This window comes from Lynx rufus, unplaced genomic scaffold, assembly GCF_022079265.1.
Source record: "Lynx rufus isolate CCGP_SWC_20201006 ecotype Redwood Valley unplaced genomic scaffold, mLynRuf1.p SCAF_3, whole genome shotgun sequence".
In the NCBI taxonomy this organism is placed as follows: Eukaryota; Metazoa; Chordata; class Mammalia; order Carnivora; family Felidae; genus Lynx; species Lynx rufus.
In genome coordinates, this window is record NW_025814845.1 from 153,815,331 (window position 1) to 153,843,155 (window position 27,825).

The following is a 27,825-nucleotide window of genomic DNA, read 5'->3' on the forward strand; positions in this document are numbered from 1 at the left end:
TTCCCAAGCCTGAAATCTGTGGGGCAGCCACACAGTCCGGAAACTCAGTCAGGAACTTTCGAGGCAGAGTTTATTATTCTTCCAGAAACCTCAGTTTGTGCTTTTAAGTCTTTCAACTGATAGCACAAGGCCCACCCACATTTTTGAGAATGATTTCCTTTACATAAAGTCATCTGATTGTAGATATAAACCACATCTACAAAACATGTTCAGATCAATACCTAGATTAAATAACTCAGTGTTAGAGTGTACTAAGTGTACATAAAACTAGCTGCCATACCTGTGATACACATTTCCAAGCAGGACCAGTTGGTGCTCAGAAGGACGCTAAGCTTGGGGAGCCTGGGTGGCTCAGTCGGTTAAGTGTCCAGTTTGATTCAGGTCATGATCTCACAGTTCGTGGGTTCTAGTCCTGAGCCAGGCTCTGTACTGACAGCTCAGAGTCTGGAGCCTGCTTCAGAATCTATGTTTCCCTCTCTGCTCCTCCCTTGCTCGTGATCTGTCTCTCTCTCAAAACTGAATAAATATTTAAAAAATATTTTTTAAAAAAGGATGCTAAGTTTAATTTAATTCTCTGCTGTCAGGAGACCTGTTGAAATTTTTTAATTGTTTTGCTCTGGGACCTGTGAACTATATAATCGGTCCTGCTGAAGGGATCATTCTGGCTCTCATAGTCATGAACTTGGTTCTGGCTGAAGTAACCTCCCTGAGGAAGTTGAGTCCAAGTGCCCTGGCCGGGTCTTCATGACTGTGCCACATCCCTGACACTTCTTCTTATCTCTGCTGTTGCTATTTAATGTCCTATGCATGTTAATTTTGTTTCCCTGAACTAGAATATAAATTTCTTCATTGTTTCTGGAATAAGAAATATAGCACATAAAGTTTACCGTTTTGTGTTATTGTTTTATTATTAAGTCTACAGTTCAGTGGCATTATCAAGCACGTCCCCATTGTCATGCACCCAGCACCAGCATCCAGACTTTTTAATGGTCGGGAACTGAAACTCTGTCCCCATTAAATATGAACTCCCTGTTCTCTCTCCCCCAGCCCCTGGCAACCACCATTCTACTTTCTGTCTCTATGAAGTTGACTACTCTAGGTACCATCTAAGTGGAATCATACAGTGTTTCTTTTTGTGGCTGGTGTATTTCATTTAGCACGATGCCCTCAGGGTTCACCCACATAGCATAGGTCAAAGTTTCCTTCCTTTTCCAGGCTGAGCAATATTCCATTGCACGTATGTTGCGCACTCATTCCTTCATTCATCTAGGGGCACTTGTGTTGTTTCCACCTTTAGACAATTGTGGATAATGCTGCTATGAACATGGAGTACAAATACCTCTTCAAGGCCCGACTTTCAGTCCTGGGCATATACCCGGAAGTGGAATTGCTGGATCATATGGTAATTCTATGTTTAATTTTTTGAGGACCCACCATACTGTTTTCCAGAATGGACGCACCATGTTACATTCCTACCAACAATGTGCAAGCTTCACTTTCTCCACCTCCTTGCCAACACTTGTTATTTTTTGGAGGTTTTTTTGGTTTTGTTTGTTTGTTTGTTTTAACAACAGTGACCCTAATGGGTGTGGTGATATCTCATTGAGGTTTTATTTGCACTTCCTTCATGATTAGGGAATGAACTAATCATTCCTTAATGATCAGTGATGTGAAGCATCTTTTCATGTGCTTATTGGCCATCTGGGTATCTTCTTTGGGGAAATGTCGACTCAAGTCCTTTGCCCATTCAAACATCTGTTGTTGTTGTTGTTGTTGAGTTGTTAAGAGCTCCTCACAGACCATGGATATTATCCTTTTATGAGATATGAGATTAGCATGTAAGTTTCTTGAGGTCAGAAACCTGTCTTAATGTTCTCTTAATCCCCCCAAGCACTTGACACCTACTGGATGTTCCACGAACGCTCACAAAAGAATGATCACAAAGTGTGGTAGGTCAGAGGCAAGTTGAAACTAAGTTTGCAAAAGGAATGGGAAGAACATTTTCCAGGCAGGCTCAAGACCCATGAGCTCTGGAGGGAAGCCAGGAAATTAGGGAGCCTCCTGTTACCTGGAGATGAAGAGGAGGGCGCAGAGAGTGCATCAATTCTTGGTCTTTATTTAAAAGAAGGCAAGGAGAGTCCCATTCCCCAAACATCCCCTGAAGCAGCCATGCTTGAAGGTCAGGTGATGGGAGGTCAGGGGGATGGGGAGAAACTGGGAGAGGGCAGTCCCAGGGCAGGTGGGCACGCACCCGGGCATCTGAAAAACCCTCAAGGGTGACAGGAGGCAGGACACAGTACACAGGACTGCTGTGCCCAGACACATGTTAACGGGGGCCCTGGAGTCACAGACAACTAGCCGGCAGGTGGAAGCTGTGAATGACCGAAGGCCTGCCCTCTTCAAGAAACATAACATTTCAGGGTTTCTCTATTTCCTAGGAAAGAATGTGGTGACTGTAGGTTCGGGGAAGGGGGCTGCCGCAAGGAGATGTAGAGATTTGGGTGCTCTTCCTTGCATGGGGTTGTTGCAGGGATAAAGGAAGGAAGAGAGTGGGGAGCCCTGCCTAGATCCAGGCTCACGGCTGTGGGTGGGAGCAGCTGTGGGTGCCGTGGCAGAGGGCCCGCGGAAAGAGGTCTGCTCCCCATTGGGCCAGTGGGGACATTGAACCTTCAACCTCCTGGAGGTGGACCTGAGGGATGGGATGGGGTTCGCTCAATTTATTCTGTTTCTGCTTCAGTAGAACACCTTCTCCAGATACGCATTCAGGAACATCCCAGTAGGGTCCAGCTTTTCTCGAATGGCACAGAACTTTGAAAAGGCTGGATACATTTTCTCAAAGTCCTTCCGGGTACAGTTGTGGGCCTGTGGAAGCAACCAGACACAACAGACCTCGTTCCCTAGAGCTGACGTTTCAGTGGGGCTGCAAACAGGCAGCCTTGTGTCTGTATGCCTGCACACGTGACCCTCCCACGCCCAGGCACACACACGCGTGAATGCGCACACATGTATCCACTTACCTGCACACGTGTGCATGCATATAAAATGCATGTACCCATACCTACACATGCATGTGTATGTGTGCACACATATGCTTGCACACACAAGCATGCATGCAAGTACCCACATAATGTAAAGACCCAAACAGAAGAGAGGAAGTTCTTGGAAGGTAAAGATGGAAGGTGTTACAACATTAACATTAAACTCTGGATTCCCTTTACCACCCCACAGCGTGACAGTGGAGAGGGCTCTGCCCCCAATTCTATTGCTAACTAGTAAGTCCCATCACTTCTGAAGACTCTCAGTTTCCCTATCTGTTAAAGGGGCTCACTGACTCCTGCCTTACCCTGCTCACAGAGGTTTCCATGAGAATCGAATAAAATGAGAGATGAGAAATTTCTCTGAAAACTCTCAGGGAGACTTCACGGAGTACAATCACTGAGCTATTGGAACATGAATGTTGGGGGAAGCTGGGCCTGGGTCAGCTTCCTTCCTGTGACTTGCTTAGCCCTTGGACCCCAACTTCTGAGCCTTGGTCAGGCAGACGAACAAGGAAGAGAGGCGCCCTCTGGTGGGCCCCAAGCTCACAGCAGCTGCCAGGCTGATGGCCCTGTGAGCCACTCCCTGGCAAATCCTACCTTGGCCCAGTGGGGCCTGCCCCCGACCTTCTTCATGATGGTCTCGTAGGCCAGCCAGTAGTCCAGCCGTGGTATGTCCTTGCCATAGGGCCTGGTGGGGAGCAGAAGGAGGTAAGGCCCTGTCCCTGCCCTGAGCCCAACGCAGGGCTCAAACTCACGAACCATGAGATCACGACCTGAGCCGAAATCAAGAGTCAGGTGCTTAACTGACTGAGCCACCCAGGGGCCCCCTTCTCTGCTTAACTTAAACCCGGCTTCAGAATCCTTCTCAACACAGAATTTCAGGCTGTCAGAACCATCCACTAGGGTAGGCACATGAGACGGCATGCAATTGCGGTTGCATGACATCCATCTCACAAAGGGTGGCTATTCACATGAACATTACCTATTGATTAATATGAATTATTGTAGTACTATGGGGAGGAAGTGGGAGTTGTAGGAACGCAAGGAAGAGAGACTATTTTCTGCTGCCAGGATCAAGGAAGTCTCGCTAGAGAGGGCAGCATCTGAACTGGCCTTGAAGGAAGGTCTTTCTCAGCTGAGGGGCTGCCTCCCCCAGCCCCACCGCTCCCAGCGAGCCAGTCACCTGTACATGATGATGTTCATGTAGCAGCTGTCCCTCTGGAAGCAGGGGCTCAGCAGGATATCATCCCCCCGGGTGAAGCGCACCTCCACGGGAAAGTGGGCCACCATCTTGGGGTGGGTCTCCAGCACGGCCTTCAGTTCCAGCAGCGCCTCCTTGGTCTTCTCTCTGCACGCAGCCCAGGGGGGCAGAACCCGGGCCTCGGGAATGGGCCTCCGGAGCCATCACACGAGGCTCTGCATGCCTGCCCCCCTTCCCCCAGGGACGGGGGGCTCCCGGCTTCTAGGAGGCCCACGCTTAGCGGTTGCTCTCAAAGTCCTCCGCGTGGAAATGGAGCCTCTGAGTGTCTCTGCTGGAGAGCTGCCTCCTGCTCCTGGGCCTGCCCTGGGCCCCCCACCCAGTCAGGGGCTCCTCTCAGGTGTCCGGCCCCAGCTGCCCCCCACCCCTGGCCTCTTCCTTTTCTGACAGAGTAAAATCGGTCTGATTCCAACACTTGCGCGTGTTCTAATATTCCCGCTGGGAGAGTGGTGCCCCGGCCCTTGAACACTGTAACAGAGGTCTCGCCTAAGCCCTGGGCACCGCTTCCCCCCTGTTCCTGGAGAGAGACAGAGAGGGGACCATTCAGAGAGAAAGCTGGGGCTACAGACCTCACCTAGGTTCTTACCTGGGCTGCCGCCCAAGGCAGAGTCCCAGCCCCTGGCATGCTAGGTGGGCGCTGCCCCTCGAGGGACTGAATGTAGGGGACAGCTCTCCAGAGCAACAAGAAGCCGGGCAGGAAGCCCCACACTCCACGCCCGAGCCTGTCGTGACCCACCTCTGGGCTGCTGTCCCCGTAGACGTAGAACAGCTTGGCACAAGGGTGCCGGAAGGGGACTCAGCCTCCAGTTTGCCCCCTACTCATAATGGATAGGTAGGACCAGGAGCCTGGTTGGCAGAGTACGCATCGGGGCTGCGTGGGGCACCCTTGAAGGGGGTCCCTTGGACACTGACCCCGCCCCCTGCAGCCCGGCCGGCACGGCCCCTACCTGGGGATGGCCCAGTCCTGGACGTGCTGCTTGAAGCGGCACTCATAGGTGAAGATCTCGTGGCTGAGGTTGCTGCTTTCCCTCTTCCTCGTGAACAGGAGCCAGAAGAAGAAGCGATTGATCCAGCCCACGAGGCCTGGCAGGAAGGAACTGGAGAGGGCAGGGCAGACGGATGATCAGTAGTCATACAATCCAGCACTTAGTGCCGCCTGTGTGCTTACAAACCTTGTGGTGGGGCGGGGGGGGGGGGGGGGACAGGTTCCGTCCAAACCTCTGCCACTCCCGCTTATCTGCGGCTCGGAAACCTTCCTGGGGATGCAGATAGCATTCCAAATCACCCTCCCAACACTTCCAGAAGCCACTTCTGGATCGCCCCCGTGCATGCCACTACCCTCCTAGTGAGGGCTAGCTTGTTTTCAGTGTTTGGGGTTTTTTCCTTCTTAATTGTGGTAAAAAAATTGCCTAACATTAAATTTGCCATCTTAGCCATTTTTAAGTATGAGGTTTAGCACTGTTACGTGTATTCACATTGTTGTGCAAGGAATCCCCAGAATCTCACAAAGCGAAACTCTGTCCCCAGTACACAAGTCCCCATTCCCCTGCTCCCCCTGCCAGCCCCTGGCGACCCCGATTCTACTATCTGTCTCTATAAATGTGACTGCTCTGGGGGCCTCGCGTAAGTGAAATCATACAGTATTTGCCTTTTGTGACTGGCTTATGTCACTTAGCATAATGGCCTTAAGGTTCATCCATGTTGTAGCCTGTGCCAGAATTCCTTCCTTTTTAAGGCCAAGTAAGATGCTATTATAAGCGTAGACCTCATTTGGTTTATCCACTCCTGCACTGGACACTTGGATTTGCCTCCACCTTTTGGCTATTAAGAATAATGCTGCTGTGAACATGGGTGTGTAAATATGTCTTTAAGACCCTGCTTTTTTTTATATATTCAATATAATTTATTGTCAAATTGGTTTCCATACAACACCCAGTGCTCATCCCAACAGGTGCCCTCCTCAATGCCCATCATCCACTTTCCCCACCCTCAAAGCCCCCATCAACCCTCAGTTTATTCTCAGTTTTTAAGAGTCTCTTATGGTTTGCCTCCCTCCCTCTCCGTAACTTTTTTTCCCCCTTCCCCTCCCCCATGGTCTTCTGTTAAGTTTCTCAGGATCCACATAAGAGTGAAAACCTATGGTATCTTTCTCTGCCTGACTTACTTCACTTAGCATAACACCCTCCAGTTCCATCCACGTTGCTACAAATGGCCAGATTTCATTCTTTCTCATTGCCAAGTAGTATTCCATTGTATATATAAACCACAATTTCTTTATCCCTTCATCAGTTGATGGACATTTAGGCTCTTTCCATAATTTGGCTATTGTTGAAAGTGCTGCTGTAAACATTGGGGTACAAGTGCCCCTATGCATCAGCGCTCCTGTATCCCTTGGGTAAATTCCCAGCAGTAGCACTGCTGGGTCCTAGGGTAGGTCTATTTTTAATTTTGTGAGGAACCTCCACACTGTTTTCCAGAGCGACTGCACCAGTTTGCATTCCCACCAACAGTGCAAGAGGGCCGCCATTAAGACCCTGCTTTCATGGGGCACCTGGGTGGCTCAGCCAGGTGAGTGTCTGACTCTCGGTTTCTGCTCACGTCATGATCCCAGGGTCAGGGGATCGAGCCTCATGTCAGACTCTGCACTGAGCGTGGAGCCTGCTTGGGATTCTCTTTCTCTCCCTCTACCCTTGTCTCTTGCTGTTGCTCACATTTTGTCTAAAAACAAAACAAAACAAAAAAAAAACAAAAACCAGAGAGAGAGAGAGAGAGACCCTGTTTTCAGTTCTTTTAGAGACGCACCTGAAGAGGACATCAGCCCCGAGGCTGGTTATAGGGGCCTGTCCAGTCATCCCACTCACGAACCCAGCTCCTGCCAGCTCGGGGTCCTGGGAGCTGAACTGGCTCCAATCATGCCAGCTGTAGCGTGTGCCTCTCCTGGAGTCACTCAAGACTCCTGGTAACAAGGCTTAGTTGGACTTCTCCCTCCCGGCGGGTAGCCTCTTGTTAGAGCCACGCTCCCCAGAGGCCTGTCCCTGGTCTCATCCCGGCCGCCTCATTGTCAAAAATCCATTCCAGGTGCTCAGAGCACCTCATGGGGGTTACAGAGAACAGCAGGCCCAGGCCCTTGCATCTTGCCGCTTAGTGGGGGCACCAGGAGCCTTTGTGAGAAGGGAGGGAAGTGATGTCTAGTAAACAACCCAATTGTTGCTAGTGGCTCTACTTTATGTACTTGCAAACCACAGCTCAGAGAGGCTGAGCGATTTACCCAGAGTCACACAGCAGGGAAGTGAAGGTATGGATCAGAGTCCAGGGCCCCTTGAGTCCAAAGCTCAAGCTCTTCCCATGGCCCCAAGCTGCCGAGTTTCCGGGGACTCAGAAAGGGTACATGGGTACTTGCTTCAGGGGCGGGGTAGGAGACGGATGCCGTCTGTCTCAAGGCAGATGCTCTCTGATGTCTCAGAGGCCAGCTGGCTGTGGTGGGGCTTCCACTGGCCCCCAGGAGTAGGGCTGTTCTAACCACAGGAGCTGAGCTTGGCCTAGGCCCTGGGTCACCCCCAGGGACCTGTTCCCAACTGACAGCCTGCCTTTCTGTCCTGGTCAGCTATGGCCACCGTCATCACTCCCACAGTGGACCACTACTAAACTCCTCAAAGACAGGCACCAAGATTTTAATGTGGCATTTCTTACACAAATATCTAGGGGCCTCCTCTAGGTGCCAGGCATTGCTTGGGGCACTGGGGATCAAGTGTGACAGGACAGGCAGGGTTCCTGACCTTGCAGGGACACAGTGAGTCTTACTGTGAAGAAGCCGTTAAACTACCAAGTACAATCTGTTATTCGCCATTCATTCCCACACCTCCGGCACACGGCTGAGTGTGCACCCCAGAGCTGCGGGGGTGAGTCTGGGTGGATACGGTTTCCAGAAGCACCTAAGCCAAAGCCCCACCGGCTGAACTCAGAGGCTGTGGAGCTCTCACAGAGCACCCACTCGGGCCGGGAAGTGGCAGCTGTGATTTAGAGCCCAATTTATTTGTGCACTCACTGGGATCGGGCTCCACAGGCATACGCACATAAAGCTGCCGAGAGGCTGTGACAGAAGCTAGAGAGAAAGCCTGGTGGGGCATTTTCCACTCTCACTCCCACCCATAATCTGCTGGACCGTGGTCCCCAGGCCGGCTTCCTCCTTGTCCCTTGCCTGCCCAGATGCATTAAGTCCTGTGTTGAGTTTCTCTCTCCTAACACCTTCCAGGCAGTTAGTCACCCCAATGTGAGTCCCATCCATGCACCTGTAGCTCCCCTACCCTGAGGAGACCCCACGCCAGGTGCCAAAGGTCTCAGCCACGTCCAGGACCGACAAGAACTCCAGCTGGTTTCCCAGGTCCTGTCATCAGTGCCACCTTTGATGGGCTCTTATGCCCTTTCAGTAGGCAAGGATTTCTTATGAAGACACCGTCCCAAAGGTAAAACAACAAACAGCTAAATTTCACTATACTAACATTAAATACATCTAACACTAAAATTTTTTTTAAAAGCCATAAAAGTGAAAGACAGAACAAACAGGGAGGTATTGCAGCCCAGAAACAGAGTGTTCAAAATATATACATAGAACCCTACAGCACAATAAGAAAAAAATACCCACCCAATTTTTAAAAAGGGCAAAATACATGAACGGGTGCTTCATAGAAGAGAAATATAAAGGATCAATATACTAAAAAACAACACAACCTTACAAGTAAGCATGGAAATAAGAATTAAAAACCACAGTGAGATACTATTTAATACACGTCACATGAAAATGTAAAATTTCGATCTCGACCAGCTTGTGGGGCACAGAGAATCTTACAGTGTGCGGCGAGGTCACTGGGTATAGCCACTTGGGAGAACAATTTGATCTGATAAGCCTGAAGATACTCATGCTCGATGACCCAGGAATTCCACTCATGAGTATACTCAAGACAAAAAAAAAAAAAGCATCAGGAGCAGTGTTTGAGAATCCTCACAGCAGTATGGTTTGTAATGGCAAAAAAAAAAAAAAAAGAAAGAAAGAAAGAAAGAAAGAAAGAAAGAAAGAAAGAAAGAAAAGGAAAAGAAAAGAAAAAAGAAAAAAATCTTGGAAATAACCCAAATACCCATTATTAGGAATATGGATTAAAAAAAAAAAAGAATATGGATAAACGCATTGTGATAAATGCATAAAGTGAAAAATGACTAATCATTATTCATCACAGCTATCCATGTCAACATGGATAATTATCACTATCGAAGCTGAATTACCAAATTCCTGATTTCAAGATTCATAAAACTAAAATATAAATAAAAGCAAGGGAGTGATAAACATAAAGTTCAGGGTAGTGATTACTTCTTGGTTACCCCTTGGAGAGTGTGGTCTGGGACTTCATAAAGACCATTCCTGGGGTGCCTGGGTGGCTTAGTCGGTTGAGTGTCTGACTTTGGCTCAGGTCATGATCTCGCAGTTCGTGGGTTCGAACCCCGTGTCAGGCTCTGTGCTGCCAGCTCAGAGCCTGGAGCCTGCTTCAGATACTGTGTTTCCCTCTCTCTCTGCCCCTTCCCCGCTCATACTCTGTACTCTCTGTCTCTCAAAAATGAATAAACGTTAAAAAAATTTTAACATAAGGACCATTCCAATTGTACTCATGTTGTTTCATTTCTTAAGCTGGTGTGGTGGTAACCACGTGGATGCTTATTACATTACTCTTTTTTTTTTTTAAGAGAGAGAGAGAAGTGAGTGGGGGAGAGGGAGAGAGAGAGAGAGAGAGAGAGAGAGAGAGAGAGAGAGAGAGAATCTTAGGCAGGCTCCACACTCAGCACAGAGCCCAACACAGGGCTCGATCCCACGACCCTGGGACCATGACCTGAGCCAAAATCAAGTCAGACACTCAGCCGACTGAGCCACCCAGGCGCCCCACGTTATTCTTTATATTTTAAATATATGTTTTCTATATTATTTTGTATGTATAAAATATTTCAAAAAATTTTTATATCATGTCATTCCATGTCTTGGCTGGATATAAAGTTACCATTCAAGAACCCATGAAACCTTCCCCATCACTGAGAGTTACGTGTCTACCAGCAGACATGGAGTCTGAGCATAAGCCTAGATGTCAGGCTGGGAAGGGGGTAGAAAACAGGACATTATGAGATTTACATCACTTGGGGGCCAAAGAGTGGGACGTGGGCACTGGCATTTTATAAAAAGCTCCCCAGGTGATTTGAATGTGTAGGCGGGGTTGAAAAATCACTGCCCTAGACCCTAATTTACATGCATAAAGGCCAGGGTGTTATTCTTTTGGTGGACCGCATCCTCAACAGCATATGGCAGATGCTGGAAGAAGGTACCTTGCATTCCTACCTGATCCAGAGCAGGAACTCCAGTAAATAGAATCCAATGGCATAGTCCCAAAACCAGTTGGCTGAAGAGGAGGGGGGCTGGGGAGAAGAATCTGTAATCAGTTCAGGGCCAGAGCTCAGCTGCTTTCTGACCTATTATCATAGTGTCCCCCTACAGGGAGATGTGTCCAGGAGTGGCTGCATGTGTGTGTAGAGGGGGTGACCCACCTGCCAGGACAATCGAAAGCCTCACTTCTTGGTGACCCAGCCAATTTGCATGCCCCACCCCTTTCATTACCTGCATATTTATGTCTTTAGGTATGTTTTTATTTTGCACAAGATGACGATGTGCATCCGTCCCTCCCCTTCTGATCCCCAGAGGCAGGTGTCCAGCGATCACCATTTACAAACCCCATGCCAGCCCGTAACACACAGTGTCATCGCTTTTGCCTGACGTGGCCCATCAATGTTCATCCTAGGTGATGGTTTTGTGTTTTTCTGCTGAGAAGCAGCTCATTGGCTAAGGACATGGAGGAGAGACAAAACTGTTGCTTTCCTCACCTGTCCAGGTGTGGGTGGGCAAGACAGGGGTGTTGGAGGGAAGGTGGAGGTGGTCCGAGGGATAGCCCAGCTGCCTGGTACTCTACCTTATCCTATCCTGGCCTCCCCACACCTCTGCTCCCCTCTCCCGCATCTAGGCTGTCCCGACCTCACTCCCGCACGTCCCTACCTGTGGTCACATTAGACCCTTACTGGGCCAACTCTCCTTCCTCCTTCCACCCTCCTGCCTCGCCTGCTTCTGTCCTCACACTCAGTGATGCCCACCTTCATTTTCCCTCTCACACCTCACTGACCACCCGGGACAAGGACAAAGGTCCACCACCCTGGGACTACAGGCTGTGCGTGAGGACGGGACGGATGCTGTCGCTACCTTGTTGGTGTGGTCCTGGTAGATGACGCTGACGTTCTCGCTGTGCGGGAACCAGAGGAAGCGGAAGTATTCGGATTTCTTCAGGTGGCTGTCCAGGTTGTCGAGAACCTGACCTCGGCAGAAGGCAAAGGGAAAGACGGCGTGGGTCCAGGCTGATGGCGGGAAAGTACTGGAAGTCAGGGCCCGCGGGTGCCTCAATTTCTCCCCAGCAAGAGAAAATACTTAAAATTGTCCTAGCGTCGTCAAATGGCATGGAATGTGGCTTGTGATAGGCTGGACATCAGTGGTCCTTTTGCATGGTGATTTCCCCCAGCAGCTTAGAGGATAGAGATGGTTTCTTATTTGCCCCGGCTTGAACAATTCCTAGCAGTATGAGTTTGGGCAAGGTACCTGACACCTCTGTGTCTCAGTTTCCTCATCTGTAAAAGAGGACTAATAATAGTACCCCTGTCAGGACTGGTATGAAGATAAAATGCGCTAATGCCTAGAAAGTGCTCACGACGGTGTCACGAACATGGTAGGCACCGCATAGGCGTAAGCTGTTGCTGCTGCTATTATTACCCTTTCATTGTCATTCACTGTCACCATCATCGTCCTTTATCTCCATACTGCCTAATACATCACAGGTCCTTAAAGAAATTAACAGAAGAGGGGCGCCTGGGTGGCTCAGTCGGTTGAGCATCCGACTTCAGCTCAGGTCATGATCTCACAGTCTGTGAGCTCGAGCTCCGCGTCGGGCCCTGTGCTGACAGCTCAGAACCTGGAGCCTGCTTCGGATTCTGTGTCTCCTTCTGTCTCTGCCCCTCCCCTGCTCATGCTCTGTGTCTCTCTGTCTCAAAAATAAATAAAAACATTAAAAAAAAAAAAGAAATGAACAGGAGAATCTTGCTCTAATATGGCTTATTATTGCACTCCTAGAGATGAGATCACGGAGCAAATCATGTCTGCCTAAAACCTATCAAGCGGATACAGGACGATTTCTGAGCCAAAGGGTAGACAGATTTGGTATTTGATGGGAAGCTGGGGGTTGGGGAAAAGCACCACTGGTCTTGGGGTGAGTTCCGGGTTCAAGTCCTGGTCTGCAGCTTACCAAGCTGCATGACCTAGGAGGAGCCATGTACCTGAGCTTTGGTCTTCCCGTCAATAACATGTGGGCACTGGTGCAATGAAATAGATAATCTACATCAAAGCTCCCAGGACAGTGACTGCCATGTGGCATGTGCCCGAAGAACAGTTTTGGTTCTGGATTTGACCAACGCTAGCACACACACATCTAGTGTTCTTGTCCTATCCCCCCGAAGTCCCTAGCCGTGACTTCCAGAAAGCCCTTTGAGGCCTCTGGGTAGCATCTCTCCATCTGTAGAATGAAGACAGTAATACCCTTCCTTCCTTCCTTCCTTCCTTCCTTCCTTCCTTCCTTCCTTCCAGGGCTGTTGTGAGGAGCAGGGGAAATCAGGGGTTTGAAAGCACTGTAAACTCAACATGTGAGGGAGGGAGCAGGAAAGACGGAGGAAAAACAACAATAACACAGCAGCTTACTGACCAAATGCACTATGGGGAATTGGGCACCCAGCAGAGAAAAATGGCCGGATCCAATCACAGGTCAAGACAGTGTTCAAAGAGGTTGGTACGCTCGAGGGAGAACAGCCATTTCCACCGTCTGGCCAGGAAGGAAGGTGAAGCCAACACGAAGCACTGAGATGAGCCCCTCTAGAACTTACATGTGGGGTGTCTGAGAGCAGCGGAACTTTGGAATTCTGGGTCTCTGCCACGACTGTCGGGAAGGCCCCCTGACCAGCTCACCAGGGCATGGTGTAGCCGGGGATATGGAGACGGGTGGATGATTGTTGCATTCCAGTGATCTGCCTGTCGTCCTCCCCCTCTCCCACTCCACCCCAATCTGTTGGTCACCCTGTTGTATTTCTGCAAATGCCTCCCCAGTCTTCTCCTGAGACCCATTGCTGCTGCTGTGATATAGTCCACACCCTTCTTACCCGTCACCCGTACTCCTGCATTCGCCTCATAATATGCCCCCTTTCTCATCTCTCCAGACAACTTCTACAGAGCATATGCAAAACACAGCTCAGAAATCCCCAGCAGCTCTCTACTGCCTAAAGAATAAAGCTCACACCACTTAGTTCAGCATCCGGGACCTCCGTCCACAAACACTGTCCGATACGACAGCCCCTGTCCACAAGTGGACATTGAGCACCTGAAAAGTGACTTATCCGAACTGAGATGGATGTAACTTAAATGCTCCTCATAAAGCCATCTCCTCCCCTTCTAAGTGGCTTCTAATTATATTGCATCCATCCCAGAATGACACTGCAGCTCTTGAAGCATCCGTCTCTGAAATTGGTCAATAGTCTCTTATAGGTCAGGGACTATCTCGTCCATCTTTGGTCCCTGCCAGCACAGAGATCAGCAAAATTTTTCTGTAAAGAACCAGGCAATAAATATTTTAGACTTTTGGGGCCATGTAGTCTCTGTTGCAACTATTTAACTCTGCCACGGTAGCATGAAAGCAGCCATAGACAATACATTAGCAATGAGCGCGGCTGTGTGCTAATAAAACTTTATTTACAAAAACAGGCAGTGAGCCAGAATCTGCCTGCAGGCTCTAGTTTCCCAACCCCTTGCCTTAGAGCTGCTGGCACAATTCCTTGGACAGAGAATGCCGAGGACACTATCATTCCTTACTTGAAGAGAAAGGCCTTTCGTGCCATGCTGGAGGCTCAGGAAAGGTTGAGGAAGAAACTCCAGAGCAATCACTATCACTTCCATCCTGACAGGGCAATGGACCCATGGTCCACAGGACTCTCCTGTGGGAAGCCTCTGGGCAGAGCTGACGTTCCCCTGGAAGAGCCAGGAATACAGCCTGGTGACTTGGCCTGGAGGGTGGGGCTGGGACACTGGAAAGGAGAAAACCCCCATCTCCTCATGTTTAGCATCCTGGGCCATCCCACTCTATTGCCCAGAATCCAGCAGCAAATGTAATGGCGCCCTTCTCAGCTCTAAGAGGTTTATGTCCAGCCTTCTTCTACCTAGAATGGAGTGATGAGAGTCACGAGAGTCACCCCATTACATTTTGTGCCTCTGTCCTGACACTGGTCATTCTTTTCCTTCCACAGTAAAGAAACAAGGCATGTCTCCCCCCCCCCCCCCACCACACACACAAAATAATAAGCTTCTAGAGGCATGAACTATGCACGATTGAGCTCTGGACTCTCCATTACCCCTAACTTAGCATGAGGTTGGCCGCTGGATGGTGGAACAACCTTGGGCCCCACCCCACTGTGGATTAAACTCTCTCCTTCAGCACCCACAAACCACCCTAACTGGAGGAGGACTGTTCCTAGGATCCTTGATATGACTTGTGTCTCCTGGGAGCATCATCATAGACCTTTGGGTCCCAGAGGAGTCTCTTCCTTGACACATTACTGGCATGAAGGGTTCTGGCAGGTTCTGTCCCTCCATATTTAGTCCTTGTGGCACTGCTGAGTTGGCTCCCGGGAACTGGCTCTCAGGCTTGTGAGCAGAGGGCTTCCAGTGTGATAGCCGGGGATCACCTGGCATCAGCTGACAGCCACCCCAGACAGTGGTCGGCATCTGGTAGCTGCTGACAAGGACGGTGACACACTGGGACCAATACTGCTTCCTGGGGCGCTGCAGGAGGGCTGAGGCAACAGCCAGCTGCACTCATCACATCTCATTATGGTTTGGGTGACATAAAGGGCAAAAGGTTGACAATAATTTCTAAAATCTTCATGCCTTCTAACCGGTTGTGATTCCATGCCGACCCAGCTGCAAGAGTCAGAAATGCTGAGACTTTGTCAGAAAAGCTGTGAGGGTGGCCTCTTTCTAGGCACCACAAAACTGGACAAGACTTCTTTCCAGCTCTAGAAACTGGATTCAGTTCTAGAACTGGATTCCAGTTCTAGAAACACTGATTCCAACTCTCCCTGGGGTCCGGGAATGACCCCTTCCCCTCATGTGGCTTTGAACAGCCTTCAGAAATCATGCGGTGATGTATTTAAGAGAATCAGTAATGGGAAGCACAGACTTGACAGACCACCGCACAGCACAGGTGGGAGGAGTTGGTGAAAATCCCAGAAAAAGATGGATTTTTAATACATTGCCGATCAACCGACCTTGAGTAACCTTGTATTGAGCACTCCCATGTGTTCTGTGGATGCTGGGGAGCCAGAGGCCTCAGATAAAATCCCTGCCCTCCAGAATGCTCATCATCGAGTAGCAAAAGGGAGGGGGACCGTTTCAAGAGACGGTGGCAAATGGTCATGAGCAAAACAGAGTAACCAGCACCTGTCACCTGGAAAGTCAAGCAGTGACTCAGATTCTGGGATCTACTCACAGAGCAGGTGTCAGGAGGTGGCATTCTCTAGAAATAAAGCCAGTGGGGGTTCCTCTCACTAAGGCCATTAAGAAAGCAAGGGCAGAGGGTTCACCTGCTGTGTTGCCTTGAATCTTGGCAACAATCCCATGGGGCCAGTCAAGCTCTTATCCTCACCACACACTCAAGGAATCCAAGCTCAGGGGAGTGAGGAGATTTGTCCAAACTCATAGAAGACCAGTGAAGAAACCGGGCTTCAAACCTGGTGGTCTGACTTGGGAGATATGTTCCAGCTTCTACACCGCACCCCTCGTGATGGGTCCGCTTGGGTTCTGTTCCCAAGTTCAGGGCTGGAAGGCCCATGATGGGGATATCATAAACACGTGCCACACAGAAGGCAGGATATAGGAAAGGAAAGAGGAGAAAAGGAAAGGAAAGAAATGTAAGGGAAGGAAAAATGGTGGCCCCACTAGCTTTTCACACCTAACTTTATGTGCAAGAAGCAATTGTCCTCCTTCGTCCTGGCTTCCTAACTCTCACTTCTCGAATGCTCCTCGGGAGCCCGGGATCGGCCAACCTGGAGGGCGTGGCCATCAGGGAAAAGCCCATGCCCAGAGAGGACACGATGCTGGGGAGCTGTGTGCAGGCCCGATGTAGACGCAAACACTCAGGGCAGCACGGTTTGCACCCCCAGGGGAGGTGGGGCAACTTCCTATGAACCCAAATGGTAAGAAGCCAGGAGCAGGTACCCTGATGCAGGATCAGGAGGGTGCGCTGTCTTCCTAATGGTTGTCAAAATCGTCATGCCTCCTGAAGGCTACATCCAATTATTGTTCCTTTTAGAGTCCAGGAATCCTTTTAGATTAAAAGCTTAATCTAAATCCTTTTAGCTTTAGATTAGATCCCAGGCCAAGCAAGAGTGGGGAGAAGTTGATCTAATGATGAGTTTCCGATCCTTCCTCCTCCTCCATGGGCTTGTTTCCTTCAAGGGGAGCAAGGCAGCAGGCCCGTGTTGTGGATTTGCACATCCTCTTAGCTTTTCCTCCTCAGTATTCACAGCCTCTCGAAGGTGCCCTTTAAAGGCTACTTTGCGTGGAGAGAGCAAAAGCAAATGGCAGAGGAGGCCGTTTATTGCCCACACCCTTTGGAATAAATCACAGGGCTGCAAATGCCACCGACCCTCTGTCCTTGTTTGTGGCCTGCAACTGTGGCGAAGGCTGTCGGCAGGGCGTGACAGAAGCTGCTGGGCCTCTAGGGGAGCCAAAAGGGAGGGATCCACAGAGCACTTGCTGACTCACAGTGTCCTGCTCCGTGAGCCCTCTCGGGGTGAGCTGGGGTCTATGTCGGAGCAGTGGGGGTGTTCCCACAGGGCTCATGCCTCTCCTCATGGATGATGCCAGAGGTGACCCGCTGCCTCCAGAGTGTGGCGAGGAGGTGGGACAGCTTTGTGTCCAAGCTCTACACTCACTTCCCGAATGTCAGAGCTGAAGAAGACCTCGGGGGCCACCGACTTTGACCCTACTTTTAAAAAATAAAGGGGCGCCTGGGTGGCGCAGTCGGTTAAGCGTCCGACTTCAGCCAGGTCACGATCTCGCAGTCCGGGAGTTCGAGCCCCGCGTCAGGCTCTGGGCTGATGGCTCAGAGCCTGGAGCCTGTTTCTGATTCTGTGTCTCCCTCTCTCTCTGCCCCTCCCCCGTTCATGCTCTGTCTCTCTCTGTCCCAAAAATAAATAAACGTTGAAAAAAAAAAAATTTAAAAAAAAATAAAGAAAATGGCTCCCCCCAAATGGGAGGGATTTGCTCAAGCTCACACAGGGTAGCAGCACAGCCAGCCTCGGGGGCCCTGCCTCCCTCCCTGGAGCCTTTTCATTACATCTTGTTGAGTGTTTATTGCTGTGTAATTGTGTGTGTGTGTGTGTGTGTTACTTTGTCTTTTAGGGGAGGAAACTGCAATTGCTACCTTCATGTGTCATCACAGCCTTTCAAAATCAAAGAAGTTGAGGGGACGCCTAGGTGGCTCAGTTGGTTGAGCATCTGACTCTTGATTTCGGCTCAGATCATAATCTCACGGTTCATGGGATCCAGCCCTGCATCAGGTTCTGAGCTGACAGTACAGAGTCTGCTTGGGATTCTCTCTCTCCCTCTGTCTCTGCCCCTGCTATGCTCTCTCTCTCTCTCTCTCTCCCTCACTCCCTCCCTCTCAAAATAAATAAATGAACATTAAAGAAAAAAAAAGTTGCAAGCTTTGAGAAGAATGTGGCGCATTGGCTAGAGTCACCTGGAATTTTCAAGGATGTTGCATCCAAGTTAGAAGTCTCCATGTTGAGATCAGTTGGAGGCAAAAAAAACCCTTGAGCTCTGGACAGACACAGAGGCCAGCCAGAGTGTGTGTGTGCACGCACATGCCTGTGTGAGTGTGTAGGGGGAGGATGGCCTGAGATCAGCCTCCGCTGGAACCAGGACTTGGCCATAATCAGCCTCAGTCAATCTCAGCCGGGTCAAAGGAAGAGCCGAAAGAGGACAGACCAGGTCTTAGGAGACCATCCATCCACTCAGCCACACTATCCTGGTAGGAACCTGGGGGCCAACCCTACTGGCAAAAAAGAAGCAATCTCTTTATCTCTGGGTCAAAACCTTCAGCTTACTGCCCTACATGAGAGGCAGGAGAATAGATTCAACAATAAAGCACATTACAGCCCCTTTCTACTTGAAAGTGCTCTGTCCTGTCCATCCCCCCTCCTCGTTGGTGATGCTCACCTGTCCCTTAAGCTGCCTCATGCTCCACTGAACCATTCTCACCAAGGTCAGCTATAGCCTTCCGATGACCAGACGAGTCAACACTCTGATTCCCCATGGCATTGAACCTTGTTGACCGCTCCATCCTGGACACCCAGTATCCTTTGCCTCTGTAGCCCTCTCTAACCCATCCTCCTCGGTCTCCTTCTTGGCACCCTTTCCATCTTCTCCATCCACTCCCTTCTCACCCAAGCCCACTCTCTCTGGGTGACCTTGCCACCCTGTGACCAATCACTTAGGGGACTGATGACCCTCACTTTGGGCTGAATTGTACCCATTCACATTCACATACTGAAGTCCTAACCCCCGGGACCTCAGAATGTGACGACATTTGGAGACAGGGACGTTAAAGAGGTAATTAAGGTTAAATGAGGTCATTGGGTGAGCCCTGATCCAATATGACCAGTGTCCTTAGAAGAAGAGATTAAGACACAGATATGCACAGACAGGAGACACGGCAAGAAGACAGCCATCTATAATCCAAGGCGAGAGTCCCCACAAGGAACCAACCCTGTAGACCTCTTGATCCAGTCTGTGCTATTTGTTACTGCAGCCCTAGCAAATTAATACAACCCCTCAGTCTGTATCTCCAGCCTCCGCCTCCCACCTGAGTGCCAAACCTGCAAAGCCAGCTGCCCTCCAACACCTCCACCTGAGGCACCTCAAACTCGAGTTCCCACCCCAAACTCGTCATCTTGTTCCCCACACCTGCTGTGCCTCCTGGACTCTCCACCCCGGTGGTAGGGCCACCATTTCTGCCTCCTGCCTCCCACTCCACCACCCTGCGCTCAGCTGCCAAGTCCTATTGGTCCCTCATCTCAAACATCGCTTGAGGGGCACCTGGGTGGATCAGTCAGTTAAGCACCCTACTCTTGATTTTGGCCCAGGTCATGAGCTCGTGGTTGGTGGGACTGAGCCCTGTGTCGGGCTCCATGCTAACAGTGTGGAGCCTGCTTGGGATTCTCTCTCTCCCTCTCTCTCTGCCCCTCCCCCCTATTCTCTCTCTCTCTCTTTCAAAATAAATAAATAAACTTTAAATATCGCTTGAATTTGTGCCCTAAAAAAGTGGACTTGGCTCTGTATTTCAGTCCCTTGGGTACCTCTCCAGGCTACGCCTACTGTACATCATTCTCTTCTGAATCTCCCTCACAGTACTGACTCTGGTCAAACATCTCTCTGCCAGGTTCCCTTTGGACTTGATGGTTGTCCTGAACTATTTCTTTAGCTGCTGGCCAGGCCATCTGTCCTGGCTAATGTCTTCAGTTTCAAGCCCTGGAGCAGGCTGCCTAGTCTGTCACTCCTGGAGCCCCAGCTCCAAGCTTCATTAGCCATGTCAGCATATATGGTTAACCTCAGAGTGGAGACCAAAATGGTCTCTCTTTGTAACCCACCCCTGCATGCATTTCTATAATTCTCTGTCTGTTAAAAACACTTTAACTGAGGAGGCTGGAATGCTTGGTTCAGAAGCAGCAGGGATGAGGGAAGTTGGGGGCTCTGTTTTCTCTTCTCAGCCAGTCTAGGGGCAAGAGAACCTTGAGGGGTACAGAGGACAGAAGGTGGGAGCTGCCAAGGGGGGAAGAAGCAGGCTGTCCAGAGTCTGCTGAGGAGAAGAAAGGGCTACCCGGCCTGCCCAGCTGCAGCCGGAGAAGAATGCCTGAGCTGTATCTCCGTGGGGGTCCCTGCCACATCCTGCTGCAGGACCAGGATGGAGTGGTCACCCCACTAAGAGGTACAGAAGGGAAAGGCCGAGAAGATGAGAGTGCAGTGGGTGCTCAGACTGTTATTCCATGGCCTTAGGAGTTAGCCCTAGAGTCATACGGGTCTCAACTGCCGACCCCACAGCAGGCCTCAACCAACATGCCTGGCACTGGCCAGAACATAGAACACTCTCGAACCCTACTTGGAGTGAACAACAGGTCTAGATCTGCTGTTTAGCACTGGTCTGGGAGAGATTGTAGCTGTTTGAGGCAGGCCAAGATGGCCCCAAAGAGCTCAGAGTCTGGGCTGGCTCCAGGCAGAGTCCTGTGGGCAGGCCAGACCCTTGTGGGGCTCCCTGGCTTAGCCATAACTTGTCCTTTCCACACAACTCCATGAAGTGTCCTTGTCCAGAACCAGCCCTACTTTCTTGGGCCAAGGCTTCATGCAGTTCACTTGCCAATTTTGTCCCATTAGGCTCAGTATTGGTACTCCAGGGGTCCATGCTATACCCCCTTAGAGCCATGGAAGCACTTTCTCACCAACCAGGAGTTCTGGGGATAAATTTCCACCAAACACCATGCCTCTGAGTAGGGGGCCTTCTGGATTTAAGGCCTTTTCCTGGTCTTCATGCATTAGACATTTTGGTTCTAGAGAGCAATGTTTCCCTTTTATCATTGACTAGGTGCCGTGGGGGGAATATTTTAATACTGAACTAGACACTTTACATGTGTTATCTGATTTAATCATCAGATTCAATACTTTAAGGTAGATATTATTAACTCTCTTTTTGGATGAAGAAACCAGGGCTTAACAAGGTTACGTGGCTGGCTAAGGTCGCAGCTTAGAAGTGGCAGAGCCAACGCTCAAGGCCAGGTCAATTTGATCACAAATCCCACCTTAACCATGTTGGATCAGTAGTGCCTACATCACTGACTGTTCCATCTGTACAGAGGGTCTACTCATATCAAATGATAAGGTGACCATAGAGGAACTCAAAGACCAAGGAACTCGGACCTGTAGATTTGAGTCCTTTAGTGACTACCAGGCATAGATCCTGCCCACAGGTATTTCAGGACTGCTGCATGCTATCCATTCATCCATGCATCCATCCATCCATGCATCCACCATCTATCCATCCATGCACCTGTCCATCCATTCGTCCACCCATCCATCCACTCATTTATCCATCCATGCACCTATCAATCCATCCATCCATCCATCCATCCATCCATCCATCCACGCATGCATCCATCCATCCATCCATACACCTGTCCATCCATACGTCCATCCATCCATCCATCCGTCCATCCATTTATCCATCCATCCTTCCATCCATCCATCCATCCTTCCATCCATCCATGCATCTGTCCATCCATCCATCCATCCATCCATCCATCCGTCCATCTATCCATTCATACACCTGTCCATCCATCCATCCATCCATCCATCCATCCATCCATCTGTCTGTCCATCCATCTGTCCATCCATCCATTCATCCATCCATCCTTCCACCCATCCATGCATCCATCCATCCATGCATCCGTACAATCCAGTCATCCAGCTAGCCAACCAAGCATACTTTTCATGCATTTATAAAACATTGCTATCAATCAGAAGCCATTCTTTCTGCCCTCCATCATCTAGATCCACATCCCCTGCATGTGACCTTAGGCACCCAGCCAGACTGAAAGTTAGCCCACCCACTTTGCCGTGAAGAAGCCATTATAAAGGGAATCCTGGGCACATTTCATGGCTCAGTGTATTTGAGAGTCAATGCCTTCCCAGGGGCAGTCAGCACCCTATCTCCTGTGGCAATTCTCTAACCTCCTTTCTTGCCCGTACCTCTGTCACCCCCTTGCAGTTCCTCTGAGCTTCACGGATCTGCTCAGAAAGGGTTCTGGCCACAGTATCCTTGGGCCAAGGAAGAGCTGGCAAGGTCAGCCCACTCCCCCATTCAGGGGGCCTGCAGAGCCACGGGGGGTCATCAGTGGAACACGGCCCACCTGTCCGCATCCTCCATTTATTTCCGGAGGTTGAGCGGTGGCGAACAAGAAAGCAGTACCTCGTCCAGGGTTGAGGGGAAGGAGATCTCCTGCAAGTGGAACTGAGGCACACACTGCAGGGTGATGGTGAGGATGACTCCCAGGCAGCCCAGGTGCACCCGCGCGGCCTGGAACACCTCCGCGTTGCTGGACTCGGAGCATTCAAGAATGGTCCCATCAGCTGTCAGCAGGGTCAGCGCCACCACCTGGCAGTGGGAGAAGAGTCACACTTCAGAATCTGGGTGGGTATTTCCTGGAGACTTCGGGTGAGGCCCTCCCTTCCCTGTTTGTCCTTGGAAGTGAGGCCAGGTATCACCTATCCCCTGAAGGCCAATGCCACCTGGCCACAGGGGACTGGGGAAAGGAAGGCTAGGTCTGGGCAGCATCGGCCCTCAGCAGGGAGGGGCATCCATTCCATGAGGTTCCACGGGAACTCACCACTGCCTTGCCTGTTTGCTGTGGGGATGCAGCAAGGCTCCCCTCTGTGCAGAGAACATCAAAGGTGAGACCGGGCCCCAGTGAGCCGTGAGGTGCTGGTTAACGGTGCATGGCAGGGCACCTGGGTGCCTCAGTCGGTTAAGTGCCGGACTCTTGCTTTCAGCCCGCGTTTCGTGAGTTCGAGCCCCGCTTTGGGCTCTGTGCTGACAGTGTGGAGCCTGCTTGGGATTCTCTGTCTCCCTCTCTCTGCCCCTCCCCTGCTCACTCTCTCTCTCTCAAAATAAACATTAAAAAAAAGAAGAAGAAGAAGACGTTAAGAGCCATTAAAAGAAAGGTGCCTTGCAAAGGAAGGGAGGATATGTGTGCATCTGGGCTAGGGCTGTCCCCGCTGTCCCAGCACAGCCCAGGGGCCAAGGGTCCTTGCAGCCTCTCTCTGCCTGTTGCTCCTCTCGGGCACCATCTCAGCCAAGCTGAGAGTTCATCCTCTCTTTCGGGGACCCACTCACCTCAGGAACTAGATTCTTGGCCACAGTCAGAAACGTCAGTTTCTGCAAAGGGTGGGATACTCAGCAAGAAACGGATGATTAACTCCAGTCTCTCACCCTTGGCTCCATTTCCAAAGGAACCCTCTTTCATTGCTGTGTAAGTACTTCTCCACACTCTGCTACCTGCTAATTTGAGCGGAAATTGCTTTCGACATGTGTGGCTCGGGGTGAGAGAACAGAGAAAGCCGAACTAATTCTAATTAGCAGAGACCGTGGCCAGAGGGGAGAAACTGGCAGAAATGGGGCGCGATGGCCATCGGTAGGCGTGAGGACGTCAGAATGATTTCTATAAAAACCAGATTTTGTCTAAGACCCAGAGCCGTAAATGACAACTGGCTAGTGAAACCCCTCAGCAGGGTCCAGCATCAAACAAAGGCAGGCACCGCTTTACCAGCTGTGTGACCCTGGGCGTGTGATTCAACCTCTGTTTCCTTACCTGTAAAATGAGGGCAATAACTATCTCAGAGACAGTGTGTGAAGTTTCCAGCCGAGCATCTGGTATACAGTGGACATTAAAGATGTCAATTCCCTCCCCAGACCCCTGCCATCAGCATAATGCGTACAAGAAAACAGCAGCATTCTCCCACTGCTCTTCCTGGGGCTGGTCCTGCTCAGCTGAGCTTCCCAAGAGAAGGAGCCAGTAAATCTCACGCGCATCTTGATTTGTGGCCACTAAGAATTATTCCATACTGTGCTGACCATTGTTTAGAAACTGCCATCAGCCCTGGATAGCAGACCACGACTGTGGCCTAATCTGGGGCGGGGGGTTGGCTGTTGTGCTGCCTGTCACGCCCCGTTACCACTGGGCTCTCGTGGGCATGGAGCCCAGCTTTCAGGGCAGGGAGGTCATGGCATGTCCACAGAAGGCTCCAAGCACCTGGGAATCGAGTTCCACAAAACCCAGCACGCTTTGCTGCAGCAGCTCTTACCGATGGGAAGAGAGCAGCATGATTACCACAGGGCGCTCAGTGTTTCCCCTTTCCTGGCTCACGCCCTTCCCTCCGGATGCCCCTATCCTGCCTGGGGAGTCTCTGGGGCTCTTGTGGTAGAAAGAGGGAGCAGAGAAGGAAAAAAGCAACCAGAACCAGTGCGCAACGGTGATGAGAAAGCCAAGTGATGTTTTAAGGAAAAGCATGAACTAGGTTTCCCTCACGGTGTTGGAGAAAACAAACACAAAGCCAAGTGAATCTCTTAGAAATTGCTTTGGGCTGTTTTCCTTCTGATCTCAGAGCTGCTCCGAGACTGGAGCACAGGGGACCCAGCTCCCAGAAGTCACGTTCAGACAGTGCTTGCTGGGGTGTCCGTCTACCTCAGCACATCGTACAGGAGAGAGCCATACACCTGGCTAGCTGACTTAAGTGATCTGTGTGGTCCAACCCCCAGCCATGCTGAAATTTCTTTTATAGCACAGAGGGTGAGCTCCAGAAAGAGCCCTGTCCTACAGGCAAAACCCACCACTGACATTTATTGAGCACTAACTGTGTACCCTCTGCTAAGCACCCCAGATGCATTGCTGTTGTGACCATCCCCATTTTCCAGGTGAGCAAACTGAGGTAGCCTGAGACAGAGACTTCACCCAGGTCACACAGACAGTAGTGGTAGACTGGGATACAAAATCCAAGCCCCAGTGTTTAGCCATAATGCTCCAGTGGCCAGAGGCCCCATGGTCCCTGGGGCGGATGAGCCCTTGCAGGTGTAAGGAAGTCCCTCTACACCTTACACTTAGGAAGTCCCTCTAAATACTGAAAGTTAAAAAAGTTTGTCCTCCAAACGGCGGCTTCTGACACAAATCACGAACTGTCCTTGGCTCGGCCATGTATTTAACTTCTGCTATCTCATATCCTCCTCCTGGGTTGAGGATTATTCTCTCCAGATTACAGATGAAAACAGGGATGTCCAGAGGAGCAAAGAGCTTGCCTCCCTGCACATACCGAGCACATACTGGAGGCAGGTTTTGAACGCAGACCTGAGTCGACAATCTGTATTCATAACCAGTTCCCCAAACCAGATTCTTGTAAAGTTTAAACACTGCTTTTCAGGGGCGACTGGGTGGCTCTGTCGGTTAAGAATCCGACTTCGGCTCAGGTCATGAACTCACGGTCTGTGAGTTCAAGCCCCGCATCGGGCTCTGTGCTGACAGCTGAGAGGTTGAAGCCTGCTTCAGCCTCTGTGACTCCCTCTCTCTCTGCCCCTCCCCTGCTCACACTCTATCTCTGTCTTTCTCAAAAACAAATAAAATGTTAAAACTTTTTTTTTTTTTTTTTTAAAAACCCTGCTTTTCAGTGAAGGTCAGGTACAGATTCAGGCCCACATGTGCTGGACCCCACCCCAGGTGGCCTCGGTCCCTGTCCCGGCCCCTCCTGACTTGCTAACCTGGAAAGACCTCTTGCCCTGTCTGGCTCCTGGGCTCAGACCTTTCAGGGGGGATGGAACCTCTTGCCCTGCTTGCCCTTTTCCACAGGGTGGCCAGGAGGCTCCTGAGAGCCAGGGGTGCCTCAACATGCATTGTGCCTCCTTCATCACTTGTGTCTGTGGGGGATGAATGAGATTTAGAGGAGATACTGTGGCTGGAGGGCACCTGCCAAATCTGTCAGAGGGGGAGAGCTGGGGTGGCTCTGAGGCTTACAAGGAGCAGAGCCAACACTGCCCACGAAGCCCCTGATTTCCCAGGAGCTTCGGTGAAGAGGCCCCATCCCATCCCCCATCTCCCCCCCACCCCCCGCCCCCCACACCCCGCCCCCGTCCCCAGCAGTCAGTGGAGCAGAGAAGCAGGGGACTCACCAGGGTGGGTAGGATGCCATGTTTGATCCCTGTGTTGTGCGTTCCGGACCCAATGACGCCCCCTGCAGTCACGTCTGACACAGCTCCCAGGCTGGGCTCAACAGGAGGGGCAAAAGGGACACAAGGGACCAGTCAGGCTCCCCTGAGACAATTCCCACCCCCACCACTGGGTTGCAGTGCGACGCTCCTCCGAGCAGAAGAATAGATGCATCTCTTGCCCGGGTTCTCGCTCTGAATGTACCATGACTTAGCTTGTCTGACTTGTTGGCCTTTCTCTTCTCTGAGCCTCAGTTTTCTCATCACAGTGACCTATTAGAGAAACTGGTAAGGGCGTGGCTCACTCAGCTCTGCCTGCCTGGCTCTGGGGTTTCCACAGCATAGAACATCCCCTTCCTCTGTCCCCCATCTGCCAACAAGATCTTCACCAACCAAAGGCCCAAATGCACCTGCTAACACCTCTCTAGACCCAGACTGTCAAGGCCTGCGAAGTCCCTGAGGGAGTGAGCTGGTTCAAACGGCTCACACAGCTGTCCCAGGAAGGTGTGAGCATCCCTGAGCTGTCAGGAAAGGAGGGGGAGGAGACTGTATCACCTCCAGGCTCAGAAACTGTCAGTGGTGGGGGGATGGGGGGGCGTCTGGGTGGCTCAGTCAGTTAAAGCCTCCGGACTCTTGATTTCAGCTCAGGTCGTGAGTTCAAGCCCCACTTTGGGCTCTGTGCTGACAGTGCGGAACCTGCTTAGGATTCTGTCTCCCTCTCTCTCTGCCCCTCCCCTGCTCGCTCTCTCTCTCTTTCAACAGTAAATAAATAAACATTAAAAAAGAAAGAAAGACGGGGCGCCCGGGTGGCTCAGTCGGTTGAGTGTCCGACTTCAGCTCAGGTCACGATCTCGCGGTCCGTGAGTTCGAGCCCCGCGTCGGGCTCTGTGCTGACAACTCAGAGCCTGGAGCCTGCTTCGGATTCTGTCTCCCTCTCTCTGGGCCAGTCCCCTGCTCGCTCTCTATCTCTCTCTCTCTCAAAAATAAATAAAACATTTTTTAAAAAATTAAAGAAAGAAAGAAACAAAGAAAGAGAGAAAGAAACAAAGAAAGAAAGAAAAGATCAGGGGCTCCTCGGGGCCCCCATGATAAACCCACATCTCTCGGCCCAGACTTCTGGGCCTTGGAAGGAATAATACCAGAACTGTGCGTGCACAGGAAGGACCAGGGTCCTGAAGGGGAGCAGGACCGCTCTGGAGACCTGTGCTCTGGGGGCAGGAATTAGAAAGATGTGCCCAGATCTTGGGGTGAAGGAAAAAGAGTGGCTCAGGAGTTCAAAACTCTTACTTCTTAGGAGTGTTCTCTGAGACATCCCAGCCCTAGCTTAAAGGAGAAGGCAACTGATGTTTACTGAGGGTCCGTCCCCTGGGTGCCCAGGCGATGGGTGCATTGTATGCTGCACGATATATCTTCACAATAGCCCAGCCCCCCTCAGTTTATACTGAAGACCTGGGCTCTGCAAGGTAAAGCAATGTGCCCACCCTCTCGCAGACACAAAATGGGAGACTGAGGATTTGACACGCCCTGGCTCTCAGCATAGACCTGGGGCCCCTGAGGCAGG

At 50.8% G+C, this 27,825-nt stretch overlaps 1 protein-coding gene across 1 annotated transcript in view; it reads right to left on the reverse strand.

The window, feature by feature from the left end:
- Window positions 1-2,733: 2,733 nt before the first annotated feature.
- LOC124521196 (L-gulonolactone oxidase) overlaps window positions 2,734-27,825 on the reverse strand; it is a 33,761-nt gene continuing 8,669 nt past the window's right edge. The window contains exons 6-13 of the mRNA XM_047092307.1: window positions 26,229-26,319; window positions 22,485-22,670; window positions 11,579-11,686; window positions 10,670-10,746; window positions 5,244-5,393; window positions 4,222-4,386; window positions 3,636-3,726; window positions 2,734-2,862 (exon numbers count right to left, since the gene is read on the reverse strand). Coding sequence (XP_046948263.1) covers window positions 2,734-2,862; window positions 3,636-3,726; window positions 4,222-4,386; window positions 5,244-5,393; window positions 10,670-10,746; window positions 11,579-11,686; window positions 22,485-22,670; window positions 26,229-26,319 — 997 coding nt within the window. The remainder of the gene's footprint in view (window positions 2,863-3,635; window positions 3,727-4,221; window positions 4,387-5,243; window positions 5,394-10,669; window positions 10,747-11,578; window positions 11,687-22,484; window positions 22,671-26,228; window positions 26,320-27,825) is intronic.